At 30.1% G+C, this 15,813-nt stretch overlaps 8 protein-coding genes across 8 annotated transcripts; 6 read left to right on the plus strand and 2 right to left on the minus strand.

The window, feature by feature from the left end:
• The first annotated feature begins 2,123 nt into the window (after nt 1–2,123).
• Nucleotides 2,124–3,725, plus strand: BX663DRAFT_587547 (uncharacterized protein). The gene is made up of 4 exons (XM_051532254.1): nt 2,124–2,225; nt 2,305–2,430; nt 2,613–2,930; nt 3,005–3,725. Exons 1-4 carry the CDS (start codon nt 2,136–2,138, stop codon nt 3,518–3,520), a joined length of 1,050 nt encoding a protein of 349 aa, XP_051383835.1. The 5' UTR covers nt 2,124–2,135; the 3' UTR covers nt 3,521–3,725.
• Nucleotides 3,726–5,443: 1,718 nt separating this feature from the next.
• BX663DRAFT_550925 (translation protein SH3-like domain-containing protein) lies at nt 5,444–6,023 on the plus strand (the record flags this gene model as incomplete). Its single annotated transcript, XM_051531249.1, has 2 exons — nt 5,444–5,658; nt 5,756–6,023. 2 exons carry the CDS (start codon nt 5,444–5,446, stop codon nt 6,021–6,023), a joined length of 483 nt encoding a protein of 160 aa, XP_051383836.1.
• A 1,326-nt stretch (nt 6,024–7,349) lies between these two features.
• On the plus strand, nt 7,350–9,181 carry BX663DRAFT_505464 (alkaline-phosphatase-like protein). The gene is made up of 6 exons (XM_051527068.1): nt 7,350–7,379; nt 7,436–7,667; nt 7,743–7,786; nt 7,872–8,030; nt 8,108–8,359; nt 8,417–9,181. The coding sequence occupies exons 2-6, from the start codon at nt 7,436–7,438 to the stop codon at nt 9,065–9,067; spliced, it is 1,338 nt and encodes a 445-aa protein (XP_051383837.1). The 5' UTR covers nt 7,350–7,379; the 3' UTR covers nt 9,068–9,181.
• Nucleotides 9,069–10,603, minus strand: BX663DRAFT_505470 (NADP-dependent oxidoreductase domain-containing protein). Its single transcript, XM_051527069.1, has 5 exons — nt 10,370–10,603; nt 10,219–10,305; nt 9,866–10,105; nt 9,550–9,771; nt 9,069–9,484 (listed from the first exon to the last, which is right to left on the minus strand). Exons 1-5 carry the CDS (start codon nt 10,494–10,496, stop codon nt 9,153–9,155), a joined length of 1,008 nt encoding a protein of 335 aa, XP_051383838.1. The 5' UTR covers nt 10,497–10,603; the 3' UTR covers nt 9,069–9,152.
• A 362-nt stretch (nt 10,604–10,965) lies between these two features.
• BX663DRAFT_505472 (uncharacterized protein) lies at nt 10,966–11,534 on the minus strand. The gene has a single exon (XM_051527070.1). It carries the CDS (start codon nt 11,502–11,504, stop codon nt 11,061–11,063), a length of 444 nt encoding a protein of 147 aa, XP_051383839.1. The 5' UTR covers nt 11,505–11,534; the 3' UTR covers nt 10,966–11,060.
• Nucleotides 11,535–12,336: 802 nt separating this feature from the next.
• BX663DRAFT_432488 (uncharacterized protein) lies at nt 12,337–12,918 on the plus strand (the record flags this gene model as incomplete). The annotated part of the gene is made up of 2 exons (XM_051522935.1): nt 12,337–12,509; nt 12,564–12,918. The coding sequence occupies 2 exons, from the start codon at nt 12,337–12,339 to the stop codon at nt 12,916–12,918; spliced, it is 528 nt and encodes a 175-aa protein (XP_051383840.1).
• Nucleotides 12,914–13,354, plus strand: BX663DRAFT_347029 (uncharacterized protein). Its single transcript, XM_051522162.1, has one exon. The coding sequence runs from the start codon at nt 12,991–12,993 to the stop codon at nt 13,264–13,266; it is 276 nt and encodes a 91-aa protein (XP_051383841.1). The 5' UTR covers nt 12,914–12,990; the 3' UTR covers nt 13,267–13,354.
• BX663DRAFT_505476 (nucleotide-diphospho-sugar transferase) lies at nt 13,302–15,804 on the plus strand. The gene is made up of 7 exons (XM_051527071.1): nt 13,302–13,660; nt 13,720–13,863; nt 13,955–14,056; nt 14,201–14,236; nt 14,323–14,556; nt 14,671–15,258; nt 15,343–15,804. The coding sequence occupies exons 1-7, from the start codon at nt 13,442–13,444 to the stop codon at nt 15,751–15,753; spliced, it is 1,734 nt and encodes a 577-aa protein (XP_051383842.1). The 5' UTR covers nt 13,302–13,441; the 3' UTR covers nt 15,754–15,804.
• The last annotated feature ends 9 nt before the right edge of the window (nt 15,805–15,813 follow it).

A 15,813-nucleotide genomic window follows, 5' to 3' on the forward strand; every position in this document is an offset into this window, starting at 1 on the left:
TTTTGAATATTATAGTACTTTAGAAAGGCTTATATATCATCCTTACACTATGCATAGTGCATATTAATTAATCCAAGTGTTATCAAAATCATTATCACATCACCTCTATGAAGTCCTTGCAGTAAGTCTTACTACTATAGAGAATATTGGCGAATTTTTAACTACCTTTGTAACGCTTATTTATACTTGTATGCATGATATTTTGTTCTGTAATAATAATAATAAAAAGTACTACAACCAATGAAATAAACAGTGTTAACTTGAATGGCTTTTTATCCACTTTCCTTAATGAGATAAATCTTCAGACTGTGTCGAAATAAGGAGCACTGGAACTCGGTAAATGATCGTTTTAAAGTCTACATTCAAGCATGCATATATATAATATGAACTGGTTTAGAGTAATGTTATATAAGGCCTATAATCTTGAAAGTCTTGGCAACGTGTAGATCTTTTTTGAATCTCTCAATATCTTACATTGTATAAAATTAGGTTCTCTACTGGAGAGTTAGGCTGATCACTTTAAATGGAAAACAAAGACAGTCTATCTACTCATCTACATAGACTGCTTTTTATCCCCTCCCCTTTCTTCCCTATACATTGTCCTTAAATGCTCTATCACTAATAACTATCCAGCAATACTAGTTATCTATCATCCTTCATTACTCTAAAGAAAAGAAAACATTAGTCCTTGCCCTCCCTAGTTTTTTTTTTCACGTGCAAGTTTAAGTTGATCGAGTGGCCTGCGATTTTAAAGTAGGTTACATAAGATCATCCATCGTTGGTAATACATTCGAGATTAACATAAGCGATGATTGATTGATAGATGGAACGAAGAATGTTATTCACCAGCTAACTTACTGTTTATCATCCAGTTCTTTAAACACGGATTCGAGTTCATCGTATTTTATGAATCAAGTACAACACTTGAAGGCCCCCAAATCCACCCTAGTTTTAATCACCGCCAACAAGAAACATAATTCATACTTACTGTTTAGTAATAAAAGGACTTGAGTCACCCTATTTTGGTGGTGGAGAGAAAAAGGGGAAGAAGGAAAAAAAAACAATAGAAAAAAGAAACCACAATATGAAAAAAAAAAAAAAAAAAAAAAACTTGTAAAAATATATTGATTTTGACTATTGTTTTTTTTTTTTTCGTTCTCCTCTTTTTTTTTTTATTTTAAGACTTGATCTTATATTTGAACCTCCCTTCTTTATTATTTGACAACGAACAAAAGAAAGGAAAAAAAGAGTTTATATCTTTTCTTTTTTTCTATTTATTTTGTTTTTTATTTTTAATATGGATACATCATTACTTTATAAGAATCTGAACACGACATCGTCTTTCCATGCTTTACGTGCAAAGTTTCAACAGCTTAATAATGATGATAGTACTCAATTTCTAAAGAAACGATCGTCTTCTTTAGTCAACAATCACCAAGCTTATAACAAACGATATTATAAGAATGAAGTTCCAATCAAAAAGGCATCTACTAGAGATAGTAATAAAACCATAGTAGTTGCATCCATTGAGTTATCTGAAAAGATCCAAGAAGAGACACCTGTTTTACGTCGTCCTAAATCTGTCATCGTGATGCCAACAACGACCAGAACGTCTTCACTTCATGATCATAAATGCACTTATGTTGTCCAAGAACTTATTTCAACTGAACGTATCTATCAGGCCGATATGGAATTAGTTAAGGAGATCTATTATATGCCAGGAGAACAGATATTTTCAAAACTAGAAATGAAACAAATCTTTATAAATTTATTAGATATAGTAGATTTTGAGAAAGAATTTGTAAAGTTATTATTATCAGATCAAAATATAGGGAATGTATTTAGTTTAATGGTAAAAAAAAAAAAAGAAAAAGAAAAAAAAACCAAGATATAGAGATACATATTTGTTTATATGTAAAAGGAATTAAATATAGATAAATCGTATGGAATTAATTTATGGTGAATATTGCAAAAGATATGAAGATGCTGTTTGTAAAATACAAGAATTAGGCACCACTCGACACTCAGTTCAAGTTTATTTAAAAGTAAGTATTATTTATACTTGTACTTACACACTCATCACTACATCCTGTGCCCTCTTTATTATTATTATTATTATTTAGGAATGTAAAGAAATGCTACAAGGTCGAACTATGTGCTGGGATTTACCTAGTTTATTAATTAAACCAGTTCAAAGAATACTTAAATATCCTTTATTTTTAAATGTAAACTATTAAAAAAACTTGATCTTTATATATTATCACCTATTTATTAACATGCAAAAAAAAAAAAAAAAAAAAAAAGGAAATTCTCAAGTTAACTTCAGAGAAACATCCAAATTATAATCAACTCTTTATTGTAACAAATGAAATACAACAAGTAGCTGACCATATTAATGAAATCAAACGTAGAAAAGATCTAGTAGAACAAGTCATTCATGATCACAATAATAAAAAAATATTAGATAAAAATGTATGCTTTTAGACCTTTTTTTTATTTTCCCTTTACAATTACTTTATATTAAAACACGTTTCTTTTTAATAGGTTGTGTAAAGATTTTCTTCCCTCCCCTTTGTGTTTTTTTTGTTTCTTTTTATGTATAGTAAACTAAGGTTATCTTTTATATACATAGACAAGGCTTTAATAAACGAATTTCAAGAAGAGTTCATCGTCATAAAAAAGAATTCTCTACAACAACCCAAGATATATTGTTTGATGACCTTTATCGTCAATTTATATCAAGACAGACAATAGCAAGACAATTCGAAAGTCATGTTCAAGCTTGGGTTACAACGACAAAGGAACATGCACAAGCATTATCTAAACTAATCAATAGACTCGATACTATTTTACATGATAATAACATGCTAAATGATGATAAAAAGACAGCTTTTAAAATTTTAGTATGTCATTTTGAATTCTATTCAATGGTAAAAAAAAAGAGAGATGGAATATCATGCTTATCATATACGAATATTAAATTCTTATTGGGTAACACATTTAGGAAAGTAAATTACAAAGATTAGTCTATGATAGAATCACATCCTATTTAAAGCTCTTTAATAACCCGCTTCAGGTGATTCAGAAGAGAAATAGAAAATATATTGATTATGACCGTATCATGATGGCCAATAAGAAGACTAAAAATCATCAACGTTATACTATGGATCACCCTTTACAGATATCAGCTGAAGCATATCTTTCACTGAATGCGCATCTATTAGATGAATTACCCCTCTTTTTGGCACTTTCAACAAAATATTTCGAAATGATTGTAGATGAATTTAGACGTATCCAAATCGGTTATTGGCAACACTGTCAACAATTATGGAAAAAGATCTTGTTATCCTTCACATACAGTCGACAGTTATTAACTACTGATCATCATCACTTCTTGGTCTATTCTAACTGGAAATCGATTGAAAATGAATATTTTATGACTTTTCAAGAACAATTAAATAAGAATAAAATCATATCCAAGCCACTGTTTCAAGGTAATTTATTATTATTATTATTGTAATTAAAAAGGGTAATTAAAAAGTAGGCTATATAATAGAGAATCAACAACAAAATAGAACTATGACCGCAGCAAACCAAAAACCAAGTATTCCTCAACAGTCAGCAACAACAACAGCAACAACAAATCACAGCGAAAGTACTATTTTGTTAGATGAAGAATTTGATTTAATGGATTTATTACTTTTACCGAATTTTATTGTTGAGTGAATTAAACGGAATTTATGACCGAAAAAAAAAAAAAAAAAAAAAAAAAAAATAGTCCATTTTATATATATATAATAAAGGTCACTAATTTGCTTCTTCAATAATACATCTATTATTATACATACTTTAATATAGTTACTACTAACAAATATACTTTAAAAGTTAGTTTATTTTACATATATAACTTGTTAAACTACTTGCATCTAAAACACGTGTGTTACTAAAAAACAATTTTTGTTTTATTTGGATGTTAGACCGCAGATACTATAAACAAAGTTTGAGGTTACACTAGATTAGGAAAGCATTTTAATAGATAAAAAGTATCAAATAGAAGAGAGATTTGGAATCAATTAGTGAGTGCAGTTGATAAACAAGTGATTGAAGATAATAGCAGTATGAATTAACACTGGTTGATTATAACGAACGAACCAAATTACAATAAAGGATAGAAACTAGCATTACTCAAGTGTAACCTTTCCCCTGCACGCACGCACGTACCATTATTTAACATGCGTGTTACTTTTAATAAAAACTACGAAGCGAGGGATTTAAGGTTCGTTTAAATCAAAAAAAGAAGGGTGTACAAAGGACTATTTCTGGAAAAAGAAAAAAAAAAAAAGGACCCTACTAACCATAATCTTGATTTGGGTGTTAAAAAAGTGACTTATTTGTCAGAGAACAATACAATTTCATATCCTGTCAAAAGTTTCTATTAAATCAAAAAAGTCCATCATAGAGAAGAAAAGGGACTACTACTGTCTTATTTGCTTGTTTCAAACTTTCTAGGGAAGAGCCCCTCAATCTAATAATACCTTTATTCTTACTCGAAATGAAGACTAGTTCATGATTCTATCATGATGATAAAAGATTAGCAGAGAGGACGGCGATTTTACATTTTATTCATACTAAACCTTTCAAGGTCTATATTCAAGATAGAGCATTCATATTTTAAACGTGTATCCTTTAAACTGCACTCATCTTATTATTGTTATTCTAAAACTTGTAGTTGATTTATCCTTTTTGGTAGTAAAAGTCAAATATTTGTCATTTATATGTTGCTATTTTTTTTTTCTTTTAAAGTCCAGATTTTTCTTATAAAAAAAAAAAAAAAAAAAAAAAAAAAAAAAAAAAAACTAGCAGGATTTTATTGGACAGAAGAGAAACATATTATTGTGTACAAAATAATAAATCCATTGTTGTATTTATATATTTCACAAATAAATAAAAAAAAATTTTTTTTTTCATTAAACGTTCAAGTCAATTCATATTAAAATCGTTTATAAAAATAAATATTATATTTCCCTTTCGTTAGTAAACAGAAAAAAAAATGCATTCAAAATGAGATTTAATTCCGGGTTACGTTATAAATATATAATATAATGATACGTTTGCATTACACGTATTTTTTATGGACTGTGAAATCAAAAAAAAAAAAAAAAAAAAAAACAAAAAACAAAAAAAATTTTTTTTTCCTAAACCAGAATTAATTCACTTTAACCCAATCATTTTTATGTGCTTTTAGTCACCGAAAAAAAAAGTTTTTTTTTTGTGCATATAAATGCATCTTTTTACGCGTTTTTTTTTGAGTTTTTTTCTTTTTTTTTTTTTTTTCCTTTATCTAAATTAAAACAAAACGTAAGTTTACTTTGAAGCGTGTGTGTGTGTGCGTGTGCACTTTAAGTATAATTTATCTCATCTTTTTTTTTTCTTTTCATTTAGCATGTCTGACAACCAAGATCATCACGAGCAAACCTTCGAAACTGCCGATGCCGGTGCTTCTCTTACCTATCCCATGCAATGTTCTGCCTTGAGAAAGAACGGCCACGTTGTCATTAAGGGTAGACCTTGTAAGATTGTTGATATGTCTACCTCCAAGACCGGTAAGCACGGTCACGCTAAGGTTCACTTGGTTGGTATTGATATCTTCACTGGCAGGTAAATAGAGATAATATATGCGTGTATATGCATGTGATGTATACACATCTATTCTATGTTTTGAACGCGTCTTAACTTTTTTATTATTCCTTTTTAGAAAATACGAAGATCTCTCTCCTTCCACCCACAACATGGATGTCCCTAACGTTACTCGTCAAGATTATGCTCTTATCAACATTGATGATGGTTACCTTTCTTTGATGTTGAACGACGGTACTACCAAGGATGATGTCAAGCTCCCCGAAGGTGAACTTGGTGAAAAGATGGAAGAAGAATTCGAAGAAGGCAAGGAATTGATTGTTTCCGTTGTCTCTGCTATGGGTGAAGAACACGCTTTGTCTTACAAGGAAGCCCCCAAGGCTTAAGAAGTTTCTTCCTAAACTTCATTTCTTATTTTTTTTTTCCTTTTTTTTTCCTTCTATTTTTCCAATATTATTTAATATTTCATTTTACTCATTGTAAATTAGTTTCACTCTAAAAAAAAATTTTTTTTTTTATATAACATTCTCACATCTCCCTTATCATTTTAGATACATGAAAGGGTTAAAATAAATTATCTTTATTTATAAAAAAATTTTTTTTTTCTTCTTCCATCTTGGATGGCTTGGTATTGTTTCAAATGTAGCTCTTTTTTTTTTTTTGATTCATTGATTCATTGATTTAAAGCTCAGAAAGTACAAATATGTTAATTTTAATTATAAATTAATTTTGAAAAAAAAAATAGTATCTCCCCCCCCACTAACTGGGCAACAAAGGTAAAAAATGTAAATTACCCATCTTTTGGATCTGTTTAGAAAAACATTTTTTTTTTTTTTGAAAAAAAAAAGGTTGTAAAGGATAAAATAGTCTAGTTTTGACACAGTTTGTGATAAAGGAAGGAAAACTGCTAATCATTAAAGAAAAGTCTTTACTCAGGATGTAACAATAGTAGTAAAAGTATATCTTCTGAAAGAAGATGCTATGAATGTGTGGCAAATAAAAGAACCATTATTATATAAGCATGATTTATAGAATGAGAAACACGTATCAAAAGAAGAGGAGTTGACGAAACATTAGGACATAAATAGATAGAATGGTCAAGCGTTATGTGAAAATAGTTAGACGATGAAACAAAAACTGACCACCAGCCAGATATCTAGTGTAAATAAAATGTGAAAATAAATAAATAAACACAAGAAGGACTGTGCGTATAGGTGTGTATATGGTAAAGATAGATATATCCAGTTTCATAAAATAAGAGTCAAACCATTTGGAAGAGGGGATAGTTGGAGCTTTGATAATTTGACTAGAGATGTTCTTTGTAGTAGAATACAAAACAAGAAGCTTCTTCTTGGACAAAAATAAGAAATAAAGAGCTACATTGAGATGAAACTCATAACTGAATATAGAATTAAGGACGTGTTAAATACTTTATATTTTCCATCTGAGAAGGATAAAGGAAGACTATTAGCGTTTCACAATAAAAGAGAATATCTTTTCAACAAATGATCAACAATTTTATTTAATTTAATGGTCGTCTGAACTTGAAGTAATTAGCATAAAACAAACAAAAAGGAGCATAATAATTCTGCTCTTTTTTCCTTTTTTTTTTTTTTTCCCTAGATAAAATAATGAGTGCAGAAGAAACAAATAGAATAGCAACTTCAAATCACACACAGTATCAATCAATTGGGCCTATTGATTCTAGCCCACAACAAGAAGAAGAAGAAGAAGATTCCCAAGTAAATACTCATTACAGTCTCATTTATAATTTGAATGACCCTTTTTTTTTGTATAGATGTGTCATAGAGACACTTATCAAAAATGTTTTAAAATTTGGCTTATAACTATAGCAACTATTCTTGTTAGTAGTGTAATCGTGTATGGTTTGGTTGTACCCCAACACACTATGGAACCTCGTTATTCTAATGGTACTCATATTTTTGCACCCACAGTCATTCTTATTTCATTAGATGGTACAGTGAATCATGATTTGGATCTTCATGTAACACCTGTTCTAAGTCAAATGGGTAAGTTGAATGTTTATAACTCAATAATTAGACTTTATATACATATTATATATATATATGACTGATCAAAAATAGCTCAAGAAGGAGTAAAAGCAAAATACATGACTCCTTCATTTCCAGTAAGTAAAGACAAGCTCACACGCACACGCAAATTAATTTTTTTTTTTTTTTTTTTTTTTTTTTTTTTTTTTTTGGGTACAAAAGCCAATTACTTTTCCCAATCATTGGTCATTAGTTACCGGCTTGTATCCTGAGTCTCATGGTATTGTAGGAAATTATTTCTATGATGTAGATCTAAATGATAGCTTTTATTATAAAAGTCCTGATCAAAGTTGGGATTCAAAATGGTGGGGAGGCGAACCTGTAAAGCAATAGAGTACTTTTTTTTTTTTGTTTATTTTATTTTATTTTATTTTTAATATAAATATTTTTTAATTTAGATTTGGATTACTGCAGTAAAGCAGAATAAAAAGTCAGGTGTCATTATGTGGCCTGGTTGCAGTACAGTCTTTGAGGAGGATCTTCGTCCAACCTATTCAGTTGCTTATAGCGACTATGTAACATTTGATGAAAAGGTCGATCAAGTCTTTGATTGGTTTGATTTATCCTTAGAGGATAGACCTCAGTTTATTGGTCTGTATGTGCCTCAAATTGACCAAGCAGGACATGCCTATGGTCCTTACGCCAATGAAGTAATATATACATATGAAATATGTGTCATTACAAATAGACTCATTTTTTTTTGTTAGACAATAACCCAATTAAAAAAAGCAGATCAAAGTGTTGGAAGATTATTAAAGGGTTTAGAAATACGTAACCTAACTGACATTGTCAACGTGATTGTCGTCAGTGATCACGGTATGTCTGAAACTTCGTCTTCAAGACTTATCTTTTATGAAGATTTTCTTAGTCAAGAAGAACTTGAGTTAATTTGGCGAGTTGAAGGATATCCCATTTTTGGTATACGTATTCGACCCGATCATCCTGCTCCTGAAGCAGCTGTGGATCAACTGTATAAGGCCTTCTTACGTATCCAGGCCCATTATCCTCATATACAAGTTTGGAAACGTGAGCAAGTACCTGAGCGTCTTCATTTCCGTCATCATGTAGCACGTATTCCTCCTTTAATTGTCTTGCCTGATCCTGGCTGGAATCTAGTGAGTCATGCAGAGTATGACCCTCGTAAAGGTCTTGATTATCAGCCCAAGGGCGTACATGGCTATGATAACTTATCGCCTCAATCAAGGGCTATCTTTGTAGCTCGTGGCCCCGCCTTTGAACAAGGTCAAACAATTCGCCCATTTTGGAATATTGAGCTCTATCATTTAATGGCACGTATTTTATATCTTACACCTACAAGCAATAATAATACCTTGAATGGTTTCCTTGAAACGATGTAATCATCACTCTCTCACACGCACACAATAAAATTAAAAAAGAAAAAAAAATAAAATAAAAAATAAAAAATAAAAGTTTTATTATTTATTATCCATGCTGCCAACGGTTTGTTTCACCTACAAAGGCAAATTTATCTAATTCAGCCACTTCCTCATCTGATAAACGGAACCCTAAGGCCAACAGATTTTGTTCTACATGCTGAGCAGTACGTGCTCCACCAAGTGGGATAGTTCCCTTTACAATACACCAATTAAGAGCAATTGCACTTTGAGAACGTTCATACCTTTCACTCATTCTCTTGAGAACATCCAAAAGATGACCTAATTGTTCTGTATCTAATGAACCAAACGTTTCTTTACGACCCTCTGGCCATGGTCCCTTTGAACCAAATTTACCTGTCAAAATACCCATACCGAGAGCTATAATACGAAAAGGCAGAATTAGTTTTCTATCTTTTTCTTTTTATTATTATTATTATGATTACGTGAATAGGCTAGAATGGCTACACCCAAATCATGGCATGCTTTAATCAATCCTGATTTTTCAGGTAAAGTACGAATGAGAGAGAAGCAAATTTGGTTCGAGGCCAATGGTACGTTACGTTTTTGAAGAGCCTTATGCATACGTTCGACTTCTTCTTTGCTATAGTTGGAGACACCTACTGTCTTGACTAAACCAGCGTCATAAGCATCAGCCAAGGCATCCGCTTTTTTAAATATTATATTAAAAGATGGAATTTATTTTCAATATCAATTGCACCTATTCCTTTATATATATATATATATATATATATATATTACCAACAACTTCGATTTCCACAGGATGAATGGCTGCATGAATTTGATAAAGATCCGCTTTAAACATACCCAATCTTGACAAGGAATCCTTGAGAGCAGATAATAAAACATCAGGGAATTGAGTACGATTCTCATAAGGGAAATATTTTGTTGTAATCACCATACGATGTTGATCTTCTTGGCTATACTCTTTTCGAAAACAACCAATTTCTCTTTCAGATTCACCATTACCATACACCTCAGCTATATATATATATATATATATATATATTGTTATGAATATATAAAAGATACAACGCAAGTTTCTTATTTGAAAATGGATAACTATACATGTATATAAAAAGTATTCTATTTACCTGTATCATAGAACGGAATACCTAATTCAAAGGCTTTATTAAAGGCTTCTTTTGCGTCCTTTTCTGCTTCTGGAGTCCAATTCCAAACTTTAATAATATTAAATAATATTATTTATTGTTGTATCATATTATCATTTGTATCATTTCAAACCTTGCTTATCCCCCCATTGCCATGCACCAATAGCAATGGGTGGAATAGAAACAATGCCTGATAGCTTCAACTGTGTGTCCTTTGTAGGAATAGTACCAGTTTCTAATTTTACAACAGCTTTTGTCATAATTTTTAGTTAGAAAAAAAAAAGGAAAGGAAAAACAAAACAAAACAAAAAAAAACGATATTTTATATCATTCTAGTAAATCAGAAATAGTAATAGTTTGTGAGAAGCTAATAATCAAGGCGATCAGCCAGAGAAGAAGAGGGAAACAAGGTTATAATGACCACTAGTGACAAGAATGGAAAAAAAATAACGCACGTAATTTTGACAAAAATATTTAAAATAGATTATTCTTTTTTTTTTTTTTTTTTTTTTTTTTTACACACAAGTAGTCATGGTAACCGAGTTTTTACAATACAATTTCCGAAAGGGTCCCGAAAAAAAAAAAAAAAAAAAAAACTTAATTATAAATTCTGTTACAATTTATTTATTGTGCATAAAAATGTATTTATTTATATTAAGGGACATTTAATATATTATTTACAAGAGATCTCTTTCTCCAACCAAAAAGGAGAAGATATATATATATAAATAAATAAAAAGTCATCACATTGTAATATATACAAAAAAAATAAAAATAAAATAAAATAAAAACAAAGGAAAAGAAATGAATTTTTTTTCTTCTTCTTATAAAGTAAATTCTTCAAGAGCATCTACAAATTCATCATCATCAACATCAGCTTGTTGCTGCTGTTTTGATGACCATGGAATGACTGTTACTATCTCACTAAAGGAAACGGATTTGTTTCGACCCTTTTTTACTGTAGTAGGAGACCGTCGATCATGATAAATCAATGGAGGAATAGACATATTTTTTAATGTATTCTTTTCCAGTAAATTTAACTCTCTATTATTATTATTATTATGACGGGACATAGTATCAAGCCAAGCACTTTTTTTTTGACGTTGATTTCGTTTTACATAGGGTTGTTTTGTTGTAGATGGTGGAAGGGATGAAGAAGCATCTCGAAGATAAAAAGATAAAAGTTCATAAATTGAATCATCTATTTCTTTTCTTGTTTGATGTTGATAATGTGGAATTAAAGAGGTTCTACTTGTTTCTATATTCATAATGATATTCAAAAAAGAAAGAAAGAAAGAAAGAAAGGAAGGAAGAATAAATAAAGAATAACTTTCCTCCTTCAACCCCTTTCCTTTTTTTTTTTATACATATTTATATACATTTTATATATCTGTATTTATACAAATATAATTCGGTTAAATATAAATTCCTTATTTCTTACTATGACTACAGTTAACCACTCTTTATTATTTCGGACCGGGTATTTTATTATTTTAATTTATACTTCTTTTGTATCATTCTGGATAATAATAATAACAAGTTTGAAACTTTAAAAAGAAAGAAAAGAAGCCCATATATAATGTGTATGTGTGTATTTTGATTCGAGTCAATTATCTTCTTTCTCATGAAGAGTAAAAAAATAAAATAAAATAAAGGAGATGAGTGAGTAAGTGAGTGGGGGGAAATGTTGTTCATAATTACACATATTATGGGGGAAAGTAAGTCAGTATGAAGAAATTACACAATGTTATTATTGTTTAATATCAGCTGCAGTAACCATTGTTATATTCCTGTTTGATGATTTATTAATAAGGTTTCACGAAACAAAAAGAAGGAACTTTAAATTCGTATATGAAGCAATAACATGATACTAACATGTATTTTAACTTATACTATTACCTACCCATCTGATACTTTTTTTTTTTCCCTCTCCAAACAATAAGAAACACAGTTTCTACATTATTTATATTGATAAAAAAAAAAAGGGGGAGGGGAAAGGAAATAATTGACATGTAATAACAGTCACTTATATGTTACAAATATACATTTTTTTTTGTTTTTTGTTTTGTTTTGTTAGAAAACTGCAATTCTTAGAGTTTCATGTCAAATCCTATCCAACTTTGTTTAGAACGACTTCATTTAGGGGATGACGACAAAATAAAACAAAGAGCAGAACAATTCCAAGGTCAACTCTCCAATCTACCAATAAAATTATTTAGTAAAGGAGGTCCTAATTGTAAATCAGTCATTTCCATTCAATTAGCTTATGAAAGGTAATGTTTTAAATTTTATTTACTCCTAATCTCACGTATATATATATATATTAGCCTACAGCATTATGATTGGAATATTCAGTTAGCCGCTCAACTAGCAGGCTGTAAAGCATCAGCTTATGAATCAGTACTAAGCATGGTACGCAAACAGCTTAATATTCAACCTACTATAACATTCGACACATTGTTGGTTGCTTTAGGATCTACGACCATGTCAGAACCTGTCAAAGAGCTCTGGACAAGTTTTCAACAGGACTATTTAAGTCAATTTAAAGGAGTGCAAAAATCAAATGCCCAACAGGAACTGGAGTTACCTTGCTGGAAAGGCGGCATTATCTATTGCTGTTCTAAAGCACTAGGTGTAATGTATATATTTATATATAACAAGAAATGTAGCCCACATAAATAAATTAAAATAATTTTTATTCTTTAGGGTCAACAATTGAATAAAACTAAACTTCACTCGTTATGTGCTTGTACGATGACAGAACTTAATAAATCAATTAAAATAATTCAAACAACAAGTCAAGAGAAAATGTCGACATTAAAAACAATACAAAAGCAATCAATAACTGAAGAGCACCAAAAGAAAAAGAATAAAAATCGAGAAGATAGTAATGAAAGACCGAAAAAGAAGCTTAAACCTATTTCTGGTATTGTCTCAATGATCAATTTACAAGACTATAAAAAGACAAAGAAGTATATAAATTATTTAAATTGGAAATCAAATCTAATTCAACAACTGAAGGAAACATAAATGTCGGGAATTTAAATTCGTTGTCGATCACTCTGATCTTATAAATTTTAAATAATATGTGTATATACATATTCTTTTTCTTTTTTTATTCTTTTTCTTTTTTTTTATTGTTTTTTTTTCTTTTTTTCTGTATATAATAACCAGCTTTGCCCTGGTGAAAATAAAAATAAAGAATATGAGCCTACAATATAACATAAATAAGAAAAGTGGAAGACTATTATTTGGACTTGTACTGATTACATTACTTGTCTATTTTTTACAATCTAAAAGCTTTTATAATAAAGCAACTACCACTACTATAATACCCACTACAATAGAGAATAAACAACAAGATGCTATTACTACTGAAGGAGGAAAAAGGGCGTTTGTTACCTTTTTATGTGATGACGTTATGGTAGTACAAACGATGACATAAACATATACTATAGACAGATTCTAATTATGTAATCATAGGGCGAAGCAACAGAAGTCTTAGTTTATTCATTAAAGCAAACAAATACAAATCACGATATTGTAGTTTTAGTTTTAGATGATGTATCTGAATTAGTTAGGAAAAGATTAGTGCATCTAGGCGCAATAATAATTAATGTAGACCAAGTAAAGTAAAGCAAAATAATATGCATATACAAATATAGTAGGACATTAATTAAACTAAAACTAAAACTAAAACAAAACAAAAATCATATAGGTAAAGTATCCCTGGGATTCTAGTTCTGCAAGAAGAAAAGGGTTTAATAAAGCCTGTAGATACTCAAAACTTAATTTATGGAACTTGACTCAATATAAAAAGGTAACGAAAACAGCATACACACGCGCACATATACACACACGCGCACATATACACAACACGTAGTTATACATGAAGGCAAATGTACGTTTATTCTAACATGACCCCCCTCCCCTTTTTTTTTTTTTTTTTTTTTTGTTCTTTTAGGTAGTCTTTTTAGACGCAGACACAATGGTAGTCAAGGTATGTTACTATGATACATAAATGATTATATCTATGATGAAAAAAAAAGTAGCAATATAATAATTTACTTTCAATTTATAATATAGAATATCGATGAATTATTCAATTATCCACAATTTACAGCAGCAGTTGATATAGGCGGTGTTCTTAACACAGGCGTCTTTGTAGCAGAGCCTAATAAAGAGACTTATCGAAATATTATGAATACGTATGAAACTGCCCCAAGTTATAATAAGGGTGATCAAGGCTTTCTTAATTACTATTTTAATCAATCCGCTAATCCTTTACCAGGAAATTACAATCTGATGATTAAATTTACGGTAATATATTTTTTTTTCTTTCTATTTTATATGTTATGTTATTAAAAAAAAAAAAAAAAAAGAAAGGAAGAAAGATAGAAACTAAAACATAGTATAAAATGATACTATTTTTAGCATTTTTCAACTTTAGCCTCTAGTTTTGTCACAAAAAACACAGTCAAGGTTTTACATTTTACAAGCGAAACAAAACCTTGGAATTTCCATTTTTTGCATCAACGAGAATGGAGAGAGAATTATGATGGTTATTTGTTTGGTCTATGGACAAGGATGTTAAGAAAGATGAAGACTCAATTGAATCAAGTAGGACTGTTAGAGACAACAGATGAGATGGATTGGGCCAATAAAGGTCGTGTCACGGAAATATGTGATCATCGACTGAAAGCTAATTATGGACGTCGTTATCCAAAGACACATCAATTTACAATTATCTTGAACAGACAAGAGGATACAAGCGATTCATTAGATCAATTTGAGACTATGTTACGCGATCTGTCTGCCTCTAAATATGTAGCACAGATTTTTGTGAATGGTGGTGATAAAACAAAAGATCAAAAGGTAGCATTCAATACCGCCTATTTCCGTCGTCTCAAATTGCAAAAACCAGTGAAAGCAATCCCTGAAGGTGATTACAAGTCAGTTAATAACAAGTTCAACCCTATTCAAGGAATCGTAACGGATGCTGTCTTTATCATAGATAGTAATGTAAGTAATTGAATGATTTAAATAATGGGGGGGAGAGGAGGGGACCTATTTAATTTTTTTTATATTTGTGTGTGTATGGTTTAGACTTTGATATCTATCAAGGACATTGAGTTTGGTTATCAAGTTTGGAAAAAAAACATGGACTCGATTGTTGGGTTTTCACCCATCATGATCAATGATAATCAATACAACATGATTGAATCCAAAGCTATGTTTATGAAATCAGATTACTTGTACAGTTATACTTGTTTATTGCCTGAAACAGTGCATCGTTATGTCGATCAAAATACCGAATGTGCTGATACAGCCATGAATATGTTTGTTAGTGGCATGACTGGTATCAGTCCTGTCCTTGTCAAGTCGTCCTCTAATCATACTCTGCTCATAAAAAACGCGACACAACAAACATCATCATGTATTCAAGGTCTTTTAAAGTCATTTAATGGTAAAAATACATTGATTTCGAATAATCAAATCATTTCCCCATATACTTGACCATAATAAAGCTTTTTTTTTTCTTTATTAAAAAGAGAGAAAAAAAAAAGAGAGAGAGAG

Source organism: Cokeromyces recurvatus, assembly GCF_025118155.1.
Source record: "Cokeromyces recurvatus strain NRRL 2243 chromosome Unknown BX663scaffold_9, whole genome shotgun sequence".
NCBI lineage: Eukaryota > Fungi > Mucoromycota > Mucoromycetes > Mucorales > Mucoraceae > Cokeromyces > Cokeromyces recurvatus.

Bases quoted from the DNA above. Each gene is read 5' to 3' on its own strand.
- BX663DRAFT_587547 (XM_051532254.1), top strand. From the start codon at position 2,136: ATGCTACAAGGTCGAACTATGTGCTGGGATTTACCTAGTTTATTAATT. The intron at 2,431-2,612 runs GTCATTCATGAT...TAGTAAACTAAG, and splicing joins GAAAAGATCTAGTAGAACAA to GTTATCTTTTATATACATAG. The intron at 2,931-3,004 runs GTAAAAAAAAAG...TAACACATTTAG, and splicing joins ATTTTGAATTCTATTCAATG to GAAAGTAAATTACAAAGATT.
- BX663DRAFT_505464 (XM_051527068.1), top strand. From the start codon at position 7,436: ATGTGTCATAGAGACACTTATCAAAAATGTTTTAAAATTTGGCTTATA. The intron at 8,031-8,107 runs GTAAAGCAATAG...TTTTTAATTTAG, and splicing joins AATGGTGGGGAGGCGAACCT to ATTTGGATTACTGCAGTAAA. The intron at 8,360-8,416 runs GTAATATATACA...TTTTTTTGTTAG, and splicing joins ATGGTCCTTACGCCAATGAA to ACAATAACCCAATTAAAAAA.
- BX663DRAFT_505470 (XM_051527069.1), bottom strand. From the start codon at position 10,496: ATGACAAAAGCTGTTGTAAAATTAGAAACTGGTACTATTCCTACAAAG. The intron at 10,306-10,369 runs GTTTGAAATGAT...ATATTATTAAAG, and splicing joins GCAATGGGGGGATAAGCAAG to TTTGGAATTGGACTCCAGAA. The intron at 10,106-10,218 runs GTAAATAGAATA...ATATATATATAG, and splicing joins TATTCCGTTCTATGATACAG to CTGAGGTGTATGGTAATGGT.
- BX663DRAFT_505472 (XM_051527070.1), bottom strand. From the start codon at position 11,504: ATGAATATAGAAACAAGTAGAACCTCTTTAATTCCACATTATCAACAT.
- BX663DRAFT_347029 (XM_051522162.1), top strand. From the start codon at position 12,991: ATGACAGAACTTAATAAATCAATTAAAATAATTCAAACAACAAGTCAA.
- BX663DRAFT_505476 (XM_051527071.1), top strand. From the start codon at position 13,442: ATGAGCCTACAATATAACATAAATAAGAAAAGTGGAAGACTATTATTT. The intron at 13,864-13,954 runs GTAAAGTAAAGC...AAAATCATATAG, and splicing joins TAATAATTAATGTAGACCAA to GTAAAGTATCCCTGGGATTC. The intron at 14,557-14,670 runs GTAATATATTTT...TACTATTTTTAG, and splicing joins ATCTGATGATTAAATTTACG to CATTTTTCAACTTTAGCCTC.